Source organism: Schistocerca americana, chromosome X (genome assembly GCF_021461395.2).
Source record: "Schistocerca americana isolate TAMUIC-IGC-003095 chromosome X, iqSchAmer2.1, whole genome shotgun sequence".
NCBI classification, from domain to species: domain Eukaryota; kingdom Metazoa; phylum Arthropoda; class Insecta; order Orthoptera; family Acrididae; genus Schistocerca; species Schistocerca americana.
The window spans coordinates 672,550,935-672,572,189 of NC_060130.1; the positions used below are offsets into that span (position 1 = coordinate 672,550,935).

The 21,255-nt window shown below is 36.9% G+C and overlaps 1 protein-coding gene across 1 annotated transcript in view; it reads left to right on the top strand.

Annotated features, from left to right (window-relative positions):
* LOC124555746 (vacuolar protein sorting-associated protein 13A-like) overlaps window positions 1–21,255 on the top strand; it is a 689,798-nt gene that overhangs the window by 516,462 nt on the left and 152,081 nt on the right. The window contains exons 50-51 of the mRNA XM_047129770.1: window positions 999–1,178; window positions 16,296–16,475. Of these exons, the coding sequence (XP_046985726.1) occupies window positions 999–1,178; window positions 16,296–16,475 (360 nt within the window). The remainder of the gene's footprint in view (window positions 1–998; window positions 1,179–16,295; window positions 16,476–21,255) is intronic.

Genomic DNA, 21,255 nt, shown 5'->3' on the forward strand with positions numbered 1-21,255 from the left:
CTGTGGTAGTAGGATATCATGTGCATAACAATTATTATGTTAGACTGGAGTTTTAAAGCAAGATAAATGCAGTTAACATTTGTACTTATGTATTCACACAAACACACACACACACACACACACACACACACACACACACACACACACACACAAGAAATTAGACATGTAATTGTTTACATAAACTATTTAGTTAATATTTGTTGGGAGTGTCTTTTACTGTCTAGGTATAAATGTAAATACTGTAGTATTTTCTGTGAGAAGCATGACATATGTAATATTTTAAATTATTTTTGAACACTTCATTTATCCTTATCAAAAAATGGAAAATCCAGGATGGAATAATGACTACATTATGAAAAGATAGATTGCTGCACACCATAGAAAGGAGATGTTGAGTCACAGACAGGCACAACAAAAAGAGTGAAAAAACATGTGAGCTTTTGGCCATAAGGCCTCCTTCTAAAATAGACAAAACATCCACACAACCACAGACCACACACATGTAATCACTGTTTCTGGCCACTGGCCACTGAGGCAGTTACCTGTATGTTCTATGGAACCATTCTTATTTTTTAGTCATGATATTCAATATTTCAAAAGTTTTCCTTATTTAGAACAGTTTTAAGCATCTTTTGTTAAAATATTTCTTACGTGATGTCCACATTCCAAGGAAGCTTGAAATGGGGGGGGGGGGGGGGGATGTTTTTCATCTGGATTGTCTGTACGTCTGTACATGATATTTTTAAATTTGATGTTGCTGAAATGCAAGTCAACTAGTTTTCACATCCTGGAAGATTACTTTATGGACTTTCCAAAATTAGTTGCCAAAAGACCTATTTGGAAGTGAATATTCCTATTTTGAATTTATATGAAATGTGATGATATTTGTGTACTGTAGTGAGTGTTAATATGTCACTTGTTCTACATTTGAAGACTGATATTTAATTTTTCACATAAATTTATATTTATAAATGTACTAAATCTTCTGTTTTTGACAGCTAAAGAAAACTCGCAAAGACAAAGTTGTTGTGTACTGGGTAAGCTACTTAGAGAGTTACCAGAGAGTTCTCTTATTCACACAAGATGAGAGGATTGCTTATCAAGCGCAAAGCAGAATTGAAGCAGAGAAGAGCAACTTGGAAATGTTTGTGTCCATCAGTGGTCTTGGTATTTCACTTGTGAGTGATAATATTTCATTATTTTGATTTTTCTTTTTTTAATTTCCTAAGTAGTGAATAAAATTTAAAAAAAATTTAAAATGGCTAATTTTACTGTACCTAATCCCCATGATGAACATCATGATCTGTAACATGTTATGTGAATAACAGTTTCACGTGTCTCATAGATTTTTATAGCTGTATATTGGTCAGTAATATGTTTGTATTTGAAATTGAAGGGAGATGCAGTAGGGAGACCAAGACAAATAATGGACAGCAGTTAGATAATAGCAAGGGATATACAAGCATGTTTTGGGGCAGATTAGGGGACTGCTAGGTGAAACTGTATGAGAAAACTAGAGAGAAAAGTACAACCTGGGAACTAGTCATCAACAGGAAAGAACTAGACTAGATTCATTATCTTGCTTTCAATTCCTTACAACATTTATAATGAAGGGAACTACCATATTTAAACATTCAACAAGACATAGTAAACATCAGAATTTTTAATTCAGTTTAGGAATATCCTGTAAGATGCAATTGTATATCAGTTACCAAAATTAACTGCACTGAATACATTCTTTGTCTTATTCCTAATCCACAGAACATTTAATTCTACCAGACCACATTGTTAGTGTATCACTCATTCACAAAAAATATCCACTATCTTGTACAGAGGCAAAGTAAGTAAATTTGTCAGAAAAGTGAATGAGATCACCAGCAAGGTTAAAATGAAAAATGAATGCAAAAACTTCCAACCAATGTTAATAAATTTATTTATTTAGCATATGGCTAATACAGACATATCATGAAATTACATATACATATGTACATATTGACACACAAGAAACTGAAGTTTGTCTTTACAACTGAATATCCAGTCCTTCAATCCAGCGCACTGAATCTGGAGTTGCTAGCAGGAAGTCCTATTTGGCGCCGTGATAGGCTCAAATCCTGCATTCACTGACAATCTGGTGAACAGTCTGGTATGGAGCCCCGCAGTCACAAGCTGGATCAGGCAGCTTCTTCCACTTAAAGAGAGCATCCCTGCATCGCCCATGGCTGGTACGGATTCTGTTGAGAGTAGACCAGGTCTTGCGTGGTAAGTCGAATCCACTTGGAAGTTTAGCACCTGAGAAGATGTTATGCAGGTGCACATCTGTCACTGCTTCCCACCGACCTTTCCATTCTTCAAGAGGTTTGAAATTCTTAGCAACCATGTTAACAGCATCACACAGAGTTGGATGACGTGATTTCAGTCTCTTGCGATTTAAAAGTGGCAGGTTGCTATGCACGGATAGGTTAGAATTCCTGGAGATCTTGTGGAATTCTCTCATAAGATGTTAATAAACATCTGACCCAACTGAATTTAGGGTAAAACAAAGGCTCAATTTCAGAGATTCAAAAGTTAATAAATAAACACTTAGTTATTGGAAGGATATTATTTAAATTTTCATATCGCTGGGTACAAAACACCAGTGCAGGATATATTTAAAACTCAGACATTATAATCATCTCTTTATGCAAAATACACTAGTCTGCAACACATTAAGGATGAGATATATAAGTGAAATAACTTGTTAACTACTCACTGAAAATGAATTAAAGTATGGGAGCATGTTGTCAGAGATCACCCAGTTATGCACAGAAAGCTGGACATCACATGGCATGAGGTCAGTGTGACTATATTGACAAATGGGGCTAAAGCCACAACATTATGCCAGCACTGAATGTGGCTGGTCCTGTAACATAAGGATGAGAAAAGACAGTTTGTGTCAATCAGCAAGCAGTTATGGAGTATTGTGGTGATGTTCTTTATTAAAATGTGTCCCAGAGACAGCATTTGGGGATGAAGGGCAAAGTATAGCCCAGAAGTTTGGTATTGATCATAGCAATGTTTCAAGTGTGTAGGATGTGTTGAAAACCACGGGCACTGCTGCCCAAAGGAGATGAGGTGGTTGAACATGATCAACTGCAACAGCAGATCAACAATACATTATGCCAGTGGCAAGAATGGACTCATACATCAAACAGTGGGTGCACTTACCACAAAATTTAACAGGCCTTCAAGGCATGCAATCCCACACTCCACAATGGCACAGTGACTGCATGGGGTTGATCTCTTTGTGTGATGACCAGTGCATTGTGTTCTGTTGACACGTGCTCTTCAGTGGCACAATTTGCAATGATGTCAAGAGCATAGGGACTGGACCTGTGAGGAGTGGGGTAATGTCACCTACCCAGATGAGAGCAGATTCAGTCTGAGTAGTGATAGTGGATGTACCTTCATGTGCTAACAAGTTTGAAACACATAATGCACACAGAAATATTGCCAGACATGAGTGTCTTGGTGGTCTAGGTCTTTTGGTATGGGAGGCATATTTGTGAGCACATACTCTATTAAGGACCATGTCCCATCCTTTGTAATGCCCAGGAGACCATCATAAATCACAGTCACTTCAGTGTAATTATTGTCTTTGAATAAAAGAGTCATTTCTGTTTACCTCGTTGGATATTTCTTTCAGTTACCTTCTGTACTGAAGAAGTTCTTTCTACATATGGTCCAAGTTTCATTGAACAATGTTACTTACCAGTGACACATCATGTGAAAGTTACATTCATCATTAAATGTAGTTCACCAATGTAAATCGTGTAAGAACACTTCTTCAGGATGGTGATAACAAAGGAAAAATCAAAGCTAAAGTGCTGAAATTGATTCTCAGTTGTTTATTCATGAAGTAAAATTATGGATTACTGCTATGATCAAATTGCTATGTCCCTACACAAAGATTACCACTATACAGGATGTTAGGTGTGTAAGTATAGATATTGTGATCATTGGTACCTTAGTATGTACCCATGACAGTGTGTCTGTTGCTTTTTGTCTGTGTTTGAAAGTCTTCCAACAAACACATCACATAATTTACTACCTGAAGTTTTCAGCACAATCATAATTGCTCTGTGAAGTGGACATTTCCTGTCAGTATAGACTTTTCCTGCCCACATATCCGCATTTCAATGCCCGAAGCAAATGCTGATGTGATCTGGTTTATTAAACTGTCCACAGTCATTAATAGAAATATCTGCACTTATACCCCTAGCACTCTGTAGATTTCACTACCAAACTTGTGCAAAAATACTGAGATTGCAAAAACCCAACAAGGCATGTTGACCAACCAGCACAATTTTTAAAATACATCTGGATTTTACAAGTGTATTAAATTTGGTCTTAAATGTAATTTATTTCAGTTAATTTGAGTACAGAATTGTTTGCAGTGGTCAGCAGATGGTACAAGTCACAACAGTCACAGTAGGACTAACCTATTGAACAATGGTTATGTATCTAACATCTATATCTGTGGCAAGATTATAGAATGTACTCTGAGTTCAAGTATGATATCCTGATTTGAACATAACTGTCTTCCCACTAGCAACCATAAGGAATTCTGAAAGCAAAAAACATACCAAAATGATCTCCCATTTTCAGCCATGACAACATTAACAACAGAGGGCAGAAATATCTAGGTGGTTCACTGTTTGTTAGCTATTCAGTACCAGAACACAGGTCATAATTAAAATATGCTATGTGGTTAATGGCTCCAGACATTGCTGATCATTTCAAAAAAGCATCTGTGTCGCCAACAGCATGCATGAACATATTTTTGTGGGTGAAGATGGGGTAAAGTGGCCACTCTAAGTGAAACTGAATTTTCAGGAAACCATGGCTATTAATTGAAGCTTGTAGCATATACATCTCGAGAAATATTGAAGGTAGCACAAATTAGCAACAATTTACAATAATTAGTTAATATAAATATTACACAGCTTAACTTAAGTGTGCAGATGATGAATGGCAATATTGTTAAAAGTCCTCTTTCACTGATGCAACATTCAGCATGGTTTAGCCATGAATCCATTGAATGATTTCTAGCATATCTAGTCGACTGTCCAGTTTAGCTCTTCTGGGCAGTAAACTGTAGATAGTTCTGATGGTCCTTGAGGCATGGTGTTGATATTTTAAAAATAATTGTTGATACACTGTGTCTGTGTGAAGCTGTGTGTCTGCTTATATCCATGTTTGATGGATAGATATCCATGGGAAATATATGCATGATGTTGGGCATAGACATAATGTAGCCCATGTTGTGGGCACCATCTACGGCATTTGACCATACATGTATTGCACAGCTCTGGAGACTGGCCTTGCTAAATGGTGACCTCTCTGTGTGGCTGTGTACCACATCTTCTGGTGGATACTGCAGTTATGCTTTAATGGATTAGTAGGAATACCAGTCACAGCCAAAGAGTTTTTACAGATAATGTAGCAGTCTCTGAATAATTTATAACTTCACAAAATTAAATTAATATAAGGTCATATCAAGCAAGTACAATGATTGGCAGCTCATACTAAATGTTCATTCATTCACACGTCATGCTCCATAAGGTGTTTTGTGGATATGGAATGACTCAAGTTATATGAGGTGTATTCAGAAAGTATATACTGCTCTCTCCTAAAAATATATGTATCACAAAAAGCTTTTATTGACATTTGTAGTTTGCTACAAACCTACTTTGCTGTTGCATGTAACTGCTGTTCACTTCTGAGGACTTTTTTAAACATTGCATTAGCTTCTTCAACTCTTTTGCCACAGAGAACTGAACCAAATGGCATTGGCAGATTTGAGTTCCTTGTATTCTTCAGACATCTGCACACCAAGCCATTGTTTCAAGTTTGGGGGGGGTTAAACTGGTTGGAAGATTGAGAATATAGTGTGTGGTGACATTGTTGAATCCTATTCTGGCTATGGAAAATGATGTGCGGACACACACAGACACACACACGCATGCACACACACACACACACACACACACACACACACACACACACACACACACACACACACACACACACATGAGACATAGATAGTGTGGTTCAATAAACAGAGTAAATGTTAAACATTAATAAATGTAAAGGAATAAACATATCAGAAATCATTTGGACTATGTAACAGTTATGTATATGTTAAGAGTATTAGGGGAAGGGGAGACAATATAAACAAAAAAATCATGTTATGCTATACCTAAATCTAAATTTTGTAACTGTTGTAAGTACTACAGAAACAGAAAGTTTCTTATTTAAGTATGAATAATTAAACTAACAACTGATATGCTGTCTTTTTATGATCTGCACAAGATTCTGAAAGATGAGTTGCAATGACAGTCACATTAAAATAAATAAAATAGATGTTGCAATATTCCATCCCATACAAGCATACCATACCATAATGTATGTCTTTCCAAATATTTAACCATAAAGCTGGTCATTAATATTTGTATGTGCTTTTTTGATAAAACTTAAAACTATTACTGCACTACATAATTCTAACTGGGAAGAAATAATTAAAAGTACAAAAAGATTTCACTTGACGGCAGCTGTGGCCAAGTGGTTCTAGGCGCTTCAGTCTGGAACCGCGCAATCGCTATGGTCACAGGTTTGAATCCTGCCTCAGGATGGATGTGTGTGATGTCCTTAAGTTGGTTAGGTTTAAGTAGTTCTTGGTTCTAGGGGACTGATGACCGCAGATGTTAAGTCCCATAGTGATCAAAGCCATTTGAACCATTTTTTAGATTTCACTTATATTTTCTGGCTTTCTAGGAAATCATCTTCAGCTTATTTCCATAACGTGTTCATAAGGGTTTGTTTGTTATTGTAATGAAGGAAACACTTTTCCTAATTTGATTTCTGTACATTTATTTTCATCCAATCATATTTCCAAATTGAGCATGAAAATTTTAACATAAAATCAGTATCTGCAGGAAAGAATGAGTAAGCAGCTGAATACATCATAGTGAAGAGTACATTGAACCTAAGAACGTGAATAGCTGCACTAAAGTGCATTTGGCACACTTTTCTCCTATTTTTGACTTAGCTGTTCATGCCACAACCTTCAAGGAAAATACACGATTTTAATTTCAACAATTTTCTAATTAAAATATAAATTTCAAAAAAAGTATACATTTTTGGAAATTAGTGTCTTACTTTTAGAAAGGAATAGTATTTCTTATTTAAACTTATATAAAATTTATATTCAGAGGTTCTAGAATTAGCAAGTTCTTTTGCAAACACTATTTTTGAAAGAAATATTGTTTGATTGAATCAAGTTATGGTCTTGTTAGTCATAATTTTGTGATTCTTTCTTCTGAAGTAACATGTTTACAATGAAGTGAATTACATTTGAGACAGTGATGACTAAATTCTGGATAATAATTTTCAATCCAAAATATTTTAAATAAAATTTTTTACAATTTAAGAATTTCATGTGTCTCTCAATATAAATATAACAGACTGTTTAATAGAGAATTACAGTGTGAAACATATAGATAGACCTTTCTTTTTTATTTTGAAGTATCTCCTCTGTTCCAAAATAAATTTTGAGGTTATGAAACCTTATTGTTACCAGCAATTTGAGTCAACAGCTTCATTAAAGGTACTTTACCTACCTCCAGTTGTATTTCAATGAGGACTAAAATACTGGAGAATAAATTTGAAGGTGTATTACATAACAAAAGTAAACTTAACTCTGACAGATGTAACCTGCTTGGAAATTTGTTATACAGTTTTTCAACATGATCTACTTGGGCCTGTACTTTATTCAAGTCAGCACTTAACTGTTCACATAGCTGTTTACTGCCTTCAGCAACTTGATTTATATGGATAGTGAGCTCTCCTTTTACTGTTACAGTGTCATTCTTACATTCTTGTGTCACATAGCAAATTTGTCCTTTCGTGCTTTCGTTAACCTGTGGTATCTCATTTCTTACAGAACCGCTTAAGCCTGAAATTCTGTGATCCATTTTCCCCTGAATTTCCTCTTTAAAATTTTTCAACCTGTTATCAAACTGTTCTGAGTGTTTTATAAACCCCTGACAGATTTGAGAAATAAATCTGCTTATTTTGCTATACATATCAGACCCAAATTCATTTATTTCTGTATTCAGAATACTTATATCTGTACCTAGTCCACTTACTTTACTATTCATTTAATTACCCAGTCCACTTATTTTACTAATCATTCCATTCATAATATTACTAATATCCTCCTCCCCCCTTCTCCTGTCTGCTTCATAATGTTTTGGAAAATGGTTGCAACCAGTGCTAACTTTCTGCTCACCAGCCTCTGATGTTGGCTCTATTTTCACTTCAGTGATAGTAAATAGTACTAATTTAGTGTTAGGACCAGGTGTCTGTTGCCTACTTATTTCTCGAGCAGCAGTACTCATATTTTTCTTATCAACTTCAAAATCTTAGTCCCTTGTTATTTTTTTCTCAAGACCTGGCGCCAACTTAACATCAGCTTCCTTCATGTCTTGCTCATTAATTGACTCATAAGTATCAGATAATGAATTTGGATAACTACTGTCATAAATTGAGACACATCAAAACTAAAATTTCCTCTTATACTATCTTCTGCAAATACTGAATCATCACAGTCTACAGCCTCCTTCCTTTCACTTATTACAGGCTTATCACTTTTCTACATGTTGAGAAGTTTCTTTCCACACTCACACACCAAATGAAGCATAACATTACTTAGCTGTTTCTCCATTTTGTCTGTATGGCGAGGTGCTACTTCAATGCAATTCAGCTCAATTCAATTCAATTCAGTTTATTGCTCATGACACATAATTTTACATGCATGTGTGTTTTTAACTAAGAATAAAGTTTTTACAATTACAATTTTTTTCATTTACATTATTTCTTATTGCATTTTAATTCATAATAAATTCAAGTCGAGTCCATTTGCCGAAGACTACCAGCTCCAGTCGAGTTTCTGGGACCCCACAGCACCATCCACAGTTGCCAAATTCTACTGCGGCTGGTCAGCTATGGCTCGCTGCTCCAAGCTGCTCCTGCCAGTGTCCCTGTGTTCACTGACCTCTTCCTGCTGTGTCCTGTCCCGCTGCTAATATTGTTCATGTATCTGCATTGGGTTTAAGTTCCTTCTTCTATTGCTTCACTTCAGAAGTTTATCTATAAATGTGTGGGTCTTTCTAACCCAGGTTTTAGACAACTGCTTTTAAAGTCATTCTATGCTGAACTTTACATTTTCCTGGCCACAAAATGCACCAAATTCAGCGGGGCATGTTGGTCTCCCACTATCCTTATACATCAATATTTCGTGTATCGCACAACAACTTTCTCATGCACACATTTATGTAGTTTTAATAAAATATCACGTTCTTGCTTTATGTATGTCCTGCATTCACTCTCTCAATCTCCAAAACACTCACACAATCAAAACTCAATGAAATAATAATTTTCCAAAGTACTTTTAATTATGTCAGTTATCTGTGGTAATGAGACTAAAGAAAATTCCAGAAAATTAGATTATGTGAACCTGTACATCGACATCTACATCTACATTTATACTCTGCAAGCCACCCAACGGTGTGTGGCGGAGGGCACTTTACGTGCCACTGCCATTACCTCCCTTTCCTGTTCCAGTTGCGTATGGTTCACGGGAAGAACGACCGTCTGAAAGCCTCCATGCGCGCTCTAATCTCTCTAATTTTACATTTGTGATCTCCTCGGGAGGTATAAGTAGGGGGAAGCAATATATTCGATACCTCATCCAGAAACGCACCCTCTCGAAACCTGGCGAGCAAGCTACACCGCGATGCAGAGCGCCTCTCTTGCAGAGTCTGCCACTTGAGTTTGTTAAACATCTCCGTAACGCTATCACAGTTACCAAATAACCCTGTGACGAAACGCGCCGCTCTTCTTTGGATCTTCTCTATCTCCTCCGTCAACCCGATCCGGTACGGATCCCACACTGATGAGCAATACTCAAGTATAGGTCGAACGAGTGTTTTGGACTACATTTTCTAAGGACTCTCCCAATGAATCTCAACCTGGTACCCGCCTTACCAACAATTAACTTTATATGATCATTCCACTTCAAATCGTTCCGCACGCATACTCCCAGATATTTTACAGAAGTAACTGCTACCAGTGTTTGTTCCGCTATCATATAATCATACAATAAAGGATCCTTCTTTCTATGTATTCGCAATACATTACATTTGTCTATGTTAAGGGTCAGTTGCCACTCCCTGCACCAAGTGCCTATCCGCTGCAGATCTTCCTGCATTTCGCTACAATTTTCTAATGCTGCAACTTCTCTGTATACTACAGCATCATCCGCGAAAAGCCACATGGGACTTCCGACACTATCTACTAGGTCATTTATATATATTGTGAAAAGCAATGGTCCCATAACACTCCCCTGTGGCACGCCAGAGGTTACTTTAACGTCTGTAGACGTCTCTCCATTGATAACAACATGCTGTGTTCTGTTTGCTAAAAACTCTTCAATCCAGCCACACAGCTGGTCTGATATTCCGTAGGCTCTTACTTTGTTTATCAGGCAACAGTGCGGAACTGTATCGAACACCTTCCGGAAGTCAAGAAAAATAGCATCTACCTGGGAGCCTGTATCTAATATTTTCTGGGTCTCATGAACAAATAAAGCGAGTTGGGTCTCACACGATCGCTGTTTCCGGAATCCATGTTGATTCCTACATAGTAGATTCTGGGTTTCCAAAAACAACATGATACTCGAGCAAAAAACATGTTCTAAAATTCTACAACAGATCGACGTCAGAGATATAGGTCTATAGTTTTGCGCATCTGCTCGACGACCCTTCTTGAAGACTGGGACTACCTGTGCTCTTTTCCAATCATTTGGAACCTTCCGTTCCTCTAGAGACTTGCAGTACAAGGCTGTTAGAAGGGGGCCAAGTTCTTTCGCGTACTCTGTGTAGAATCGAATTGGTATCCCGTCAGGTCCAGTGGACTTTCCTCTGTTGAGTGATTCCAGTTGCTTTTCTATTCCTTGGACACTTATTTCGATGTCAGCCATTTTTTTGTTTGTGCGAGGATTTAGAGAAGGAACTGCAGTGCGGTCTTCCTCTGTGAAACAGCTTTGGAAAAAGGTGTTTAGTATTTCAGCTTTACGCGTGTCATCCTCTGTTTCAATGCCATCGACATCCCGGAGTGTCTGGATATGCTGTTTCGAGCCACTTACTGATTTAACGTAAGACCAGAACTTCCTAGGATTTTCTGTCAAGTCGATACATAGAATTTTACTTTCGAATTCACTGAACGCTTCATGCATAGCCCTCCTTATGCTAACTGTAGTTTCAATAGATACTATAGATGAATAAATAACAGTCTCTAACTCTATTTCACAATATCAGCATGGTCATTATGTGTTTTAGGTAAAAACTGATGTCTACAAAAGTAGTTAAATTATTGATTTGAAGTTTTAACAGTATGGTTGTGTTATCCACAGAATTTGGTACGCTAAGTATGAGAAACATCAATTAATATTTAATAGTACTTCTTCAGATTGTAGGGAGTATATGTAATGTATTGCATGCAGCATTAAGCAAGTACACGGCTCACTTGGCTTGGTAGCCAGTGTCAACTGTGCCAGCATGAGAACCAAAATCTGCTCTCCTCCCAGCTCCACGTAAGCTACTCTTGCAATGCAAGATGACAACTTGTAATAATTTACTACATTATGACATGTGTCCAATTTTCGATTATTATGGAACTGGAGCATGTTGAGGACTACACACATCCATTAATGAATATGAAGACAAGTACTTACCAAAGCACTGTGTAGGCACTGTGATGGACAGAATATTGGTGGGACAGATGACTGAGCCATCCTATAAGAGGTGTGGGGGTCCTCCAACAGATGGGAACACTGTGATGTCACACTGGAGCAACAGCTGCAAGTGTACCCAGTGTGCAATCACAGAGCGAGGAGTCTTGAGGCCATGTACATGTCATGCTTGAATGTTGAGTAATTGAGTAAGTCCATTGTGTTTCTGAATACCAACATTCCAAACACTACCTAATGTACAGGTAAAATCAAGACATACGGCTGTCCAGTCAGTTGAGGAAAGGGATGACGTTATTACAATGTTACAGCATAGTCCCACCACCAGTACATAGTGCATTAGCCATCATCTTGATATTCCACAAATGCAGCTGTAGCATATGTTACAGTCCATGTGCTGCCCATGCAACATCTGTGTCCAGGTGACTCAGTAAGCAGACAACAATTTTGTGAATGGCTGGCTGTACACAGAGATGTCATGCAATACACTTTACATACAGTTCAGGCTGCATTTACACTCAGTGGTATCATGAACACTCACAATTAACATGCATGACACTAGGGACACAAGATTTCCAGTTATGTTCTCAGTAAACATGTGGTGTGGTATGACTGATGACCTGGTGATAAGGCCCGTGTTTCAGCCAAATCGCATGACAGCCACAGCATATGCACATTTCCTGAGAGTAAATCTACCTGCACTTTTGGAAGATGTGATATTACCCAGATAGCACAGTAAGCCGGTTTCAAACTTGTTTCCAGATGTAAAGTTCAAGTATATAAGCTTGATCAAAGCTGGAATATTCAGGCCTGTTAGTTGGATTCAAGCTTGAAACAAACATCAAAGTTGGCAGAGTTCAAGCTATATTTCAAGCTTGACTTATCAAGTTTGGCTCCAGCTGTATCAACACACGTGGAATACAGCCTGGTATTTACAGCTTGTTTTAAGCTACATAATTATTAATCTGAATTTATTGAACCTAATTAATTAAATAAATATCAGAATGGAAATGGTGTGAAAAAATTATCAAGACATTTATGTTTAAAATTTTTTATTTTCAAAGTGTTTAAAATTGTTTTATTTCAAAATTTAATTATTCTGATGCCCCTCCGGCCCCAGCACACAGACCAGAGCAGGATCAAATTTCGCTGACTTCTGCTGGTATAATGATCCTGTAACAGGTAAAAGAAAATGTTAGCCACACCTAAACGTAACAAATGTAAAAAGTTGAAACTGATCAACCTAAATACGAAAAGTCATGTTACGCTTATAATGAATATGCCTAACTTTTGCCAAGCATGAGTCACAAGAAATTTTGTGTCCATCATCACAGAAAGAATTAACAGCTTCAACAAAATCTCTCAAGACTGATGGCGTAATAACAGACTGCAAATCTGATTTTACTGTTGCCCCAACTTTAAGACTTCTTTGACTTGAATTTTTTGAGCATGTTTACTTTGTGCAAGAGTGTCATACTAACAGGTAGAAATTTCATATTACCGCAATTGAAGAGCAGTCAAAGCTACGTAAATATAAAAGACTGACACCTATGTAGTGACTGGTTCTTGATGTACTTTTTCCCGTTCACCATGTCATTACTATTTGTATTCACAAAGAAACTTTTTGCACTTCACGATTATTCATTCATGGTGTGACACATGCGAGTACTTACAAGTAAACGAATGTAATAGGACGATATATATAAAAAGGTGAGATTTTAAAAATAACATTAAGTTTTAATGTATTGGTGCCACGTACTAGAGAGCTAGTTTAAAATGATCTCTTTTTGCTGAACAACTTGTAATATGTATTCTTAGCTGGTAATCCATTTCACTTTCATCGAGGCTCAATTTTTCTACGTAAAAGAATATGATATTTCTTTATGTTACGTAATAGTATTTAACATTTGTAATATTAACGTACCACTAGAGAAAAATGCACCAACATACCTGTAATACACTATATATCCTCTTCAGACCTGGTGTAGCAGTAAGGCACGAGATGCCACACACTTACCGAACTATTTTCCAGTATAAAACAAACTTCACAACAGTCAACAATCATTAACACGTGTCACAAAGGTAAAATGGCCGTAAACCGAGCAGAGTCAGTGCAAGGCTCATAAACGCTTGTGGTGCTTCCCGTGGACATCTATGGAAGCTATGCTGCATGCACATCTGCTGTACAGCCTTCCAGGGAAATTACAGTTTATTTCAAGCTTGGGAAAATTATTTTAATTCAAGCTAAATTTTTACAGCTTGATGTAAACTGTGTAACAGGTTGATTTTTCAATCTTGAATTTTCAACTGAATCTAAACTCAATATCCACCCTGAAATAAGCTGTGTAACAGGTTGATTTTTCAATCTTGAATTTTCAACTGAACCTAAACTCAATATCCACCTTGAAATAAGCTTGAGTGCTAGCTGGGTAGAGCAATAGTGACAAATCTACGTGCAACATGACGGATTAAAGTTCCCCTGAACCAGAAAAGTATCCCAGTATCTGAATAATATGTTTCCTCAATGGTTGATTTGCTGTGGCAGACCCATTAACTGGCCAACCAGATCGCCCAATTTAACCCCATTAGACTTTTCTTTATGGGCTGGTTAAACAGGATTGTGTATGTTACAAAGGTGGATAAATGTAAAGAATTTTGCTTACATCACTGACACTGTTGCCCACATTAAAGCCTGCTGAAATCATGTTCGACGTGCAACACTTCACAGTCTGCAAATCATTGACAAGTGCATTGAGATGTGTGGGGCACTTTTTGAACACCTCTTGTAGGATGGATCGCAACGTTATTCTGACTGCCACAATACCAACACAGCATTTCAGTAAATAATATTCACGCTTGTCTTGATACTCATTCATGGATGTATTTAGTCTTCAATCCACTTGGGTTTGTAATAATCGAAAATTGGACACATGTTCATAGGACTTTTTTCGTTTATTTTCACATATAGAATCACCTCACAAAATATGTGACATTCTTTCTGAATCATCCTGTGTATTAGACTGATAAGAACTTGCATGGTGGTCTACAGTTTTTGTGCACTACAATTTCTTATGGACTTGAAAGAAATTTTATGGTGTGGTGTAATACCATAAAATGTTTGTTCTTTCATACACTTGGTAGAGTAAACATCAAGGCGCATGTAGATATGTGGAAGTATTCAAAAACAACTTGTTTATGAATGTTTCGACTGTTATACACATCTAGTGTTAACAAAAATTATGAAAAAGAATGCTACCTCAACATCAGTGGTTATTTTAGTGGGATCTTCACATGGCAAGTTTTTGGTCCAAGTGACAAAAGCTGCTGCCTGGGGTGCCAAGGTGAGAGGGGTTCCAGGGGTGCCCATATACAAGATTCATATTCTGTGCAAGTCACAATTAGTAGTAAAAAAGAACATGAGTCAAAGTAGACAAATGAAAGGGGAAAGGATACAAGGGAAAGAGAGGACAGGGCCACCAAATGATAAGTCACGTGTGTGGAAAAATGGTCTTTAACAGGCTCTGAATGTTTTTCACATTTTATATTAACTTAAAATATTTGAAAGCAGAATATATGTTCCACTGAATTCTGGCTTTGAATTTACCCCTGTATGTTTTGCAAGCAAAGCTTTATTTTCAGGTGATACAGTGATTAGTTATAGTTCAGCTTCATCTGTTCTTACAAAAATAATATACCTTGTCTGTATTTCAATGAACACTGACTTTTGATTGTTTTAGTTTGAAAATACTGTAAATGTATTTATACAACAAATATACAGTGCTCAGAAGTTACCATCCCAAAGTACAAAAATTTTGTATTCCTGCAGAGGAAAACAGATTTCATTAACAGAGAGAGAAGGAGATGAATTATAAGCTGTATTTATGTAATGCTATAAAATAGAATGCCTACTCTGAAACATGTAGGGAAAGACCATAAATGAGAAAGCAGTATTCTTCTTTGATGTAGTATTTTGTTTCCATTGTTAATTATAATTAGCAGTTCATGAGTATGATCTATAAGCACAGCATGTTAAAAAGATTTACCTCCTACTGTTACCATATATGATAGTGATACAAGAATCATTCAGTTTCTTTATGAGGCTGTTTCTGTCTATGAAACATGAACCTGAAGCTGAAGTAGGTGAATATTGGTAGCTCAAAATTCACTTCTGTGGCTATGGGAATCATCTAAGTACCATAACAATACTGGTCAGCAGCTGGACATGGTGCACTATTCTGGCAAAGTTCAGAGCTGAGTGTGTAATAAACTTGCCTATTGATTTACAACTTGATACTGATGAAATAGGGTTAAATAATTGTAAAATTCCAGTTCAATTTCATGTAATTCATGCTTATTCTAGTTTTTATGGAGAAAACTTACTTTATCAGCTATAATACCTGTTTAAAACCACAGCTTTACTAAATTTAGATTTTAACATGATTTTCAGGGAACTGACTCAAATAAACATCAGAAGGAATTAGCATATTTAAGTATAACAGACTCAGCAGCACTGTGGGAAGTCATTGTGGCCAATAAATGGAAAATACTTACTTTGGAACTAGCCTCTTGGATTGAAGATAAATGGAAACATGATTTGAAGACAGCACAAATGAAAGATTATGTTCATGTAAGTCCTTGCAAAATGTCTGTGGGTATATTTAACATCATGTATTTAATGAGTGTATACAATTTAAGTATATTGGCACCCATACTTACTACAGAATAGGCACTTTTAAAGTTATTGAAGTTATTTACAGAATTTCTCTGTTTCCCTGTCAGAATTTTAAAGATAGGTAATAATTCAGTGTTATTCCTTATGCAGTTGTGCGGCTTTCCGTAACATTAATAGCCACGCGGGATGTTGCTAACACCCCAAATAAAAGTGGCTATAATGACATTGTTATGCAGCATATCACTGATATGAATATGTTTACTTCACAAATGGCTATTTAGAATGATATCTCCTGGTACATTATCATTTTATTTAATATTACTTTAGTATTAAATTGGGTTATTTGAAAGATATTCAATAATTCCCATTTTCTTACAATATTTTGTTTAGTTATTTATTTCTGTTATTCTTCATACTGTATTACAGGTATAAGACATTATACATATAATTAAACATTTGTTCAGTTAACTCATATAAACATTTTATCAAATCAGTCACTCTCACTGGCTGCAAGGGGTGCATTATTCTAACACTTTTCGCACACATTTCTCATGTACTTTACACACATAACTTTCAAACATTGAGCACAGTGCAATTTAACTTTTATATCTCTACTCCAAGGACAAACTGGGCAGTGCCTGTGCTTAAGTATTCTTTGTTCAGAAGGTGGTGCATTGTTGCTGTCTTCAATTCCCGCCATTTTAGCGGCTTTCTGTCTAACCAGTTTAGGCAGGGAGTGAGTGGCTGCTCTCTTGCACACTATGGGATTTACTAATGACCTTCCAACATCACATGAATCCTCTCATTGTAATTATTTGCGTATATGATGAAGGCATCAATGCAAGCAATGTCAATCATTCAGAAAAATATGGAAAGTGTCCAATGTCTAGTTTTTCTTGAGGTTGAATAAGTAGCACACATTTCATCTGTTGTGTCCACACCTGTTTTGGTCTTATTGTACATTGTTATAATTTCTGGCTTCTTTTCCTTCACAGTGTTAATGTCAGTCGCACCATCATGATGCAAAGATGAAAGGAGAGTTATGTTTTTGCCCTTCTTTGGCACATATGAAACTATGGTGATATCTTTTGTGAATCCAAAAAGGCTGCTTCTAAGTTCACAACCTTTCATGCAAACAAAGTCTGGAAGGAGCTCCCTCTTATTCTTTCTAAGAGTTCTTACTACTGTAAGTGTGTTTTGAGGAGCTCTTCAGCCAGTGGTACGGAACAAAACCAGCTGTCTAGTGTCACATTGTGTCCTATACTTTCAATAGGCCATACAAGTATGTTTACTATCTCCTTAGGCAAGTTTGACAGTACAAAGGGACCCTCTGACTGTTTCCCAATCTAGATTTCCATCCCCAAAGTATACCATGTTCTTGCATCACATAAGGTGAAAATTTTCAAATCGTATTTCGCAGGCTTGCTTGGTATATACTGTCAGAAACTGCATTTGCCTCTAAATGCAACCAGTTGTTCATCCACTGCCATATATTCAGACACAGTATAATTACTGACATTGTTGGACATGAATAATTCAAACACTTCTCTAGGCGATCAAGTTCTTTTCACTGTGGTGTCTCTCGAATATCATCGAATCTCAAACAAAACAACAAGAAACAAAAGCACCATAAACTCATTGTTGCATGAAATATTGCTGTTCCAAAACCATTTGTGTCCCATAAGTCTTCCAGATTTTGGTGCCCTGCCCTGTAATGCCCAGCCAATATCAACAGACCCAGAAGAGATTTTATTTCTTCCTCATTTGTTGGTTTGGCATTCATGGTCTCCTGTGAAATTTGGTGCAATGTGTTGTATGTAAATATTTGCACATGATGTAATCATTCTAATTATTATGTCATTCATAAATATCGAAAAACAGGCCACAGCAGCTTTCACAGATTTTGCGATAGCTTTCACACCAGGGAGATGAATAGTTCTTACGTTGCAACTAGGACAATTTTTCATCCATTTTGTAACCTTATCCTTTCCAATAAAAAAATCATGCTTGCTTTTATTATCAGCTCCACTTACTTGTGGTTCCTGTTCCAGGTTGTCTTCATCCTCAATTTCCATGTCACTGTGATGAGAGAGAACTGCACACCTGTCTGTTTCCTCCCCTTCCTCTTCTCCTCCTTCAAAAGTTTTGTCTATGACCTCTTTCAGAAGCTCCCACACTCTTTCTTGTTTTATTTCATAATGATCCATAGCTGTTTTAACTGCACAGAGCGACAAAATACAAGCAGCTGCTACGGAACACAACTGTGTGCTTTCTTTCAGTACTGCAACATAAAGACTCGCGCGGGGTGCAGAAAACACCCCAAGGCACATTGTTGTGTGTTTTCTTGGAACTTGCACTTCCATTGTAGATTCTATTGTTACTCAAAGCTTTCATATTATGTCCTAGAAAGGTACCAAAGAACATGACGTTATACTCCTATCCATTATGTAATAATCCATTGACAAGGACGACTGGGGCGTTCTGAACACCCTGTGCGACCACTTAAGGGTTAATTTACTGTGAGAAGAACTAGTAGATTTATGTTATTTTTTGTATGTAAAATTTTAATGCATACAAATATGTCATAACATTATCAAATGTTCTCAGTGAAAGACAGGTCAGATAATTTCAAGAGCCAAGGAAGTGTTATTGTCATGTCTGCAGAATATTCAACAAGACAATTTATGGTATGGCGTGGCAGTGCATTGTCTTGCCTAACAAAATGGTTGTTAGTGGGGTACTGTATACAATGGAAGTGGAATGAATGCACATCATATGCCAGCAGTCTCCGTATTGGGAAAATTGACTGCAAACACCTAGAAATTAAGTGTAAATGGTCCTCATTCTGTGATACACTTAATCATTTGCACTTTATCCACTGGTCCAGTTGTATCACATGATTCTGAATGCATCTGTACCAGTACGCTAAGTGCTTACCAACAACTACTAAGACTCACAAGTTCTGTGGCCTGAGCATCTAAATTTCCCATATTCGTATAACCTCTGTACTGTGTGACTTAAGGAGGTCATGTGGCAGTGTGGTTTGCTACCTCATAGTAAGATGGGAGTTCTGGATAAAGTGACATCATGCATACCTACATTGTTGTCCAGAAATGAACTGGGTAGTGTCAAGAAAGAATTCTTCACTCTGTTGTGTATTATATGCCTCCTGGCAAATTAAAACTGTGTGCTGGACTGAGACTTAAACCTGTCTGGCATACAGTTTTAACCTGTCAGGAAGTTTGCCTTAGTAGTTACCTGATGCATTGAGAACTGTTTATACACTGACACAGTCTGAGCTGTTCAACAGTGATCACTGACATCTGCATTTTATTTATCATTACAGCTGAATTATGATCCTTCTGAAGTTGAAGAGAATGCATTTTGACATTGACTCCATAAGATGAAAAAGTTGTAAGGAGCTATGATTATTCATGATCATTCAACAGCCATAAAAATCTCAAGTAGAAAAATTAGAATTTATGATCCAGGACATACAGTGTGGGCTGAACATCTTACAGGCATTTCATAAAGATAAACGTTATTTATGTATGGATGAGTCTTGCCACATGTGAAGATGGTACAGAGGTACTGACTCATAATGCATAACATATGATGACAAAGGATACCCATGACATACAACTGTATTATCAGAATTCCCATAACCATTACCATAGGTAACCTTAAATCATAATGCTATGGCACTCCACACAATGATTCCAAGTAAAATGGTGCTGTGGTAAGACAATGGTAATCCCCTAGTGATTACTTACAATTAGCATATTACCCACTGTTTTGAAAGCATTGGCATATATTGTTCATGGCCTAATCATTGAACACTTGTACGAATTCAACCTATATGACAAATATCAGTCTGGGCTTTGTAAACCCTATAGTGCAAACAGTGCACTAGTTATGGTAAATGATGACCTGAAATGTGCCATCGACAACTGTGATGCAATGACATTAGCACTTCTAGACTTTAGCAATGCTTTAGATACTTTCAGTCTTGACACACTGCTCAGAAACATATGACAGCTAAATTTCTCAGACAGTGCACTGAAGTGATTTGAAAGCTACTTGAAAATCAGACAGCAGTGTTGTGTCTGTGGGAATGAAAAATCATCCTGGGAACATTTTCCCTCAAGAGTATCACATGGTTCAGTCTCATGCCCAATTGTGTCTTTCTTATTTGTCAGTGTCATTTCACTGGCTTGGTCCTTCTGTGAAAATAGTTTGTCTACCAACGACCTCCAGTTTTAACCATTTTGCAGGTATAAATGCTGAGGTCTTTCAGATGATGATCTGTTTTCAGTGATAATGTGGGTGAAAATCCTGGGGCTGACACTAAATGCTAAAAAGTCGCATTTAATCTTTGTATACCACCTGAAATGAAGGATATTCTCTTGCATGCCATGGACCAGGGACGCACAATTTTAACCTATTTTAATCTTAGTTGTGCATTCTTTATGGACTCACATTTTAATACACACCTGAAGATGGGACATACGTCTTTAAACTAGGTAGTGCTTTCCTTTTTAGAAATGAATATTTTTTACAACTGTAGCAGATTCTATCATTGATGAGAAATGAGTAAATTTAGAAATCCACAAACAATTATCTCATATTCAGCTTGACAGTATTTCAGTACTTTATCAGAAAATAGTGAAGAACTTGGATGTAGCATTGTATGAGCATCTGAGATGGGTAGAGAATACTGTCTCAATGTGCCAGA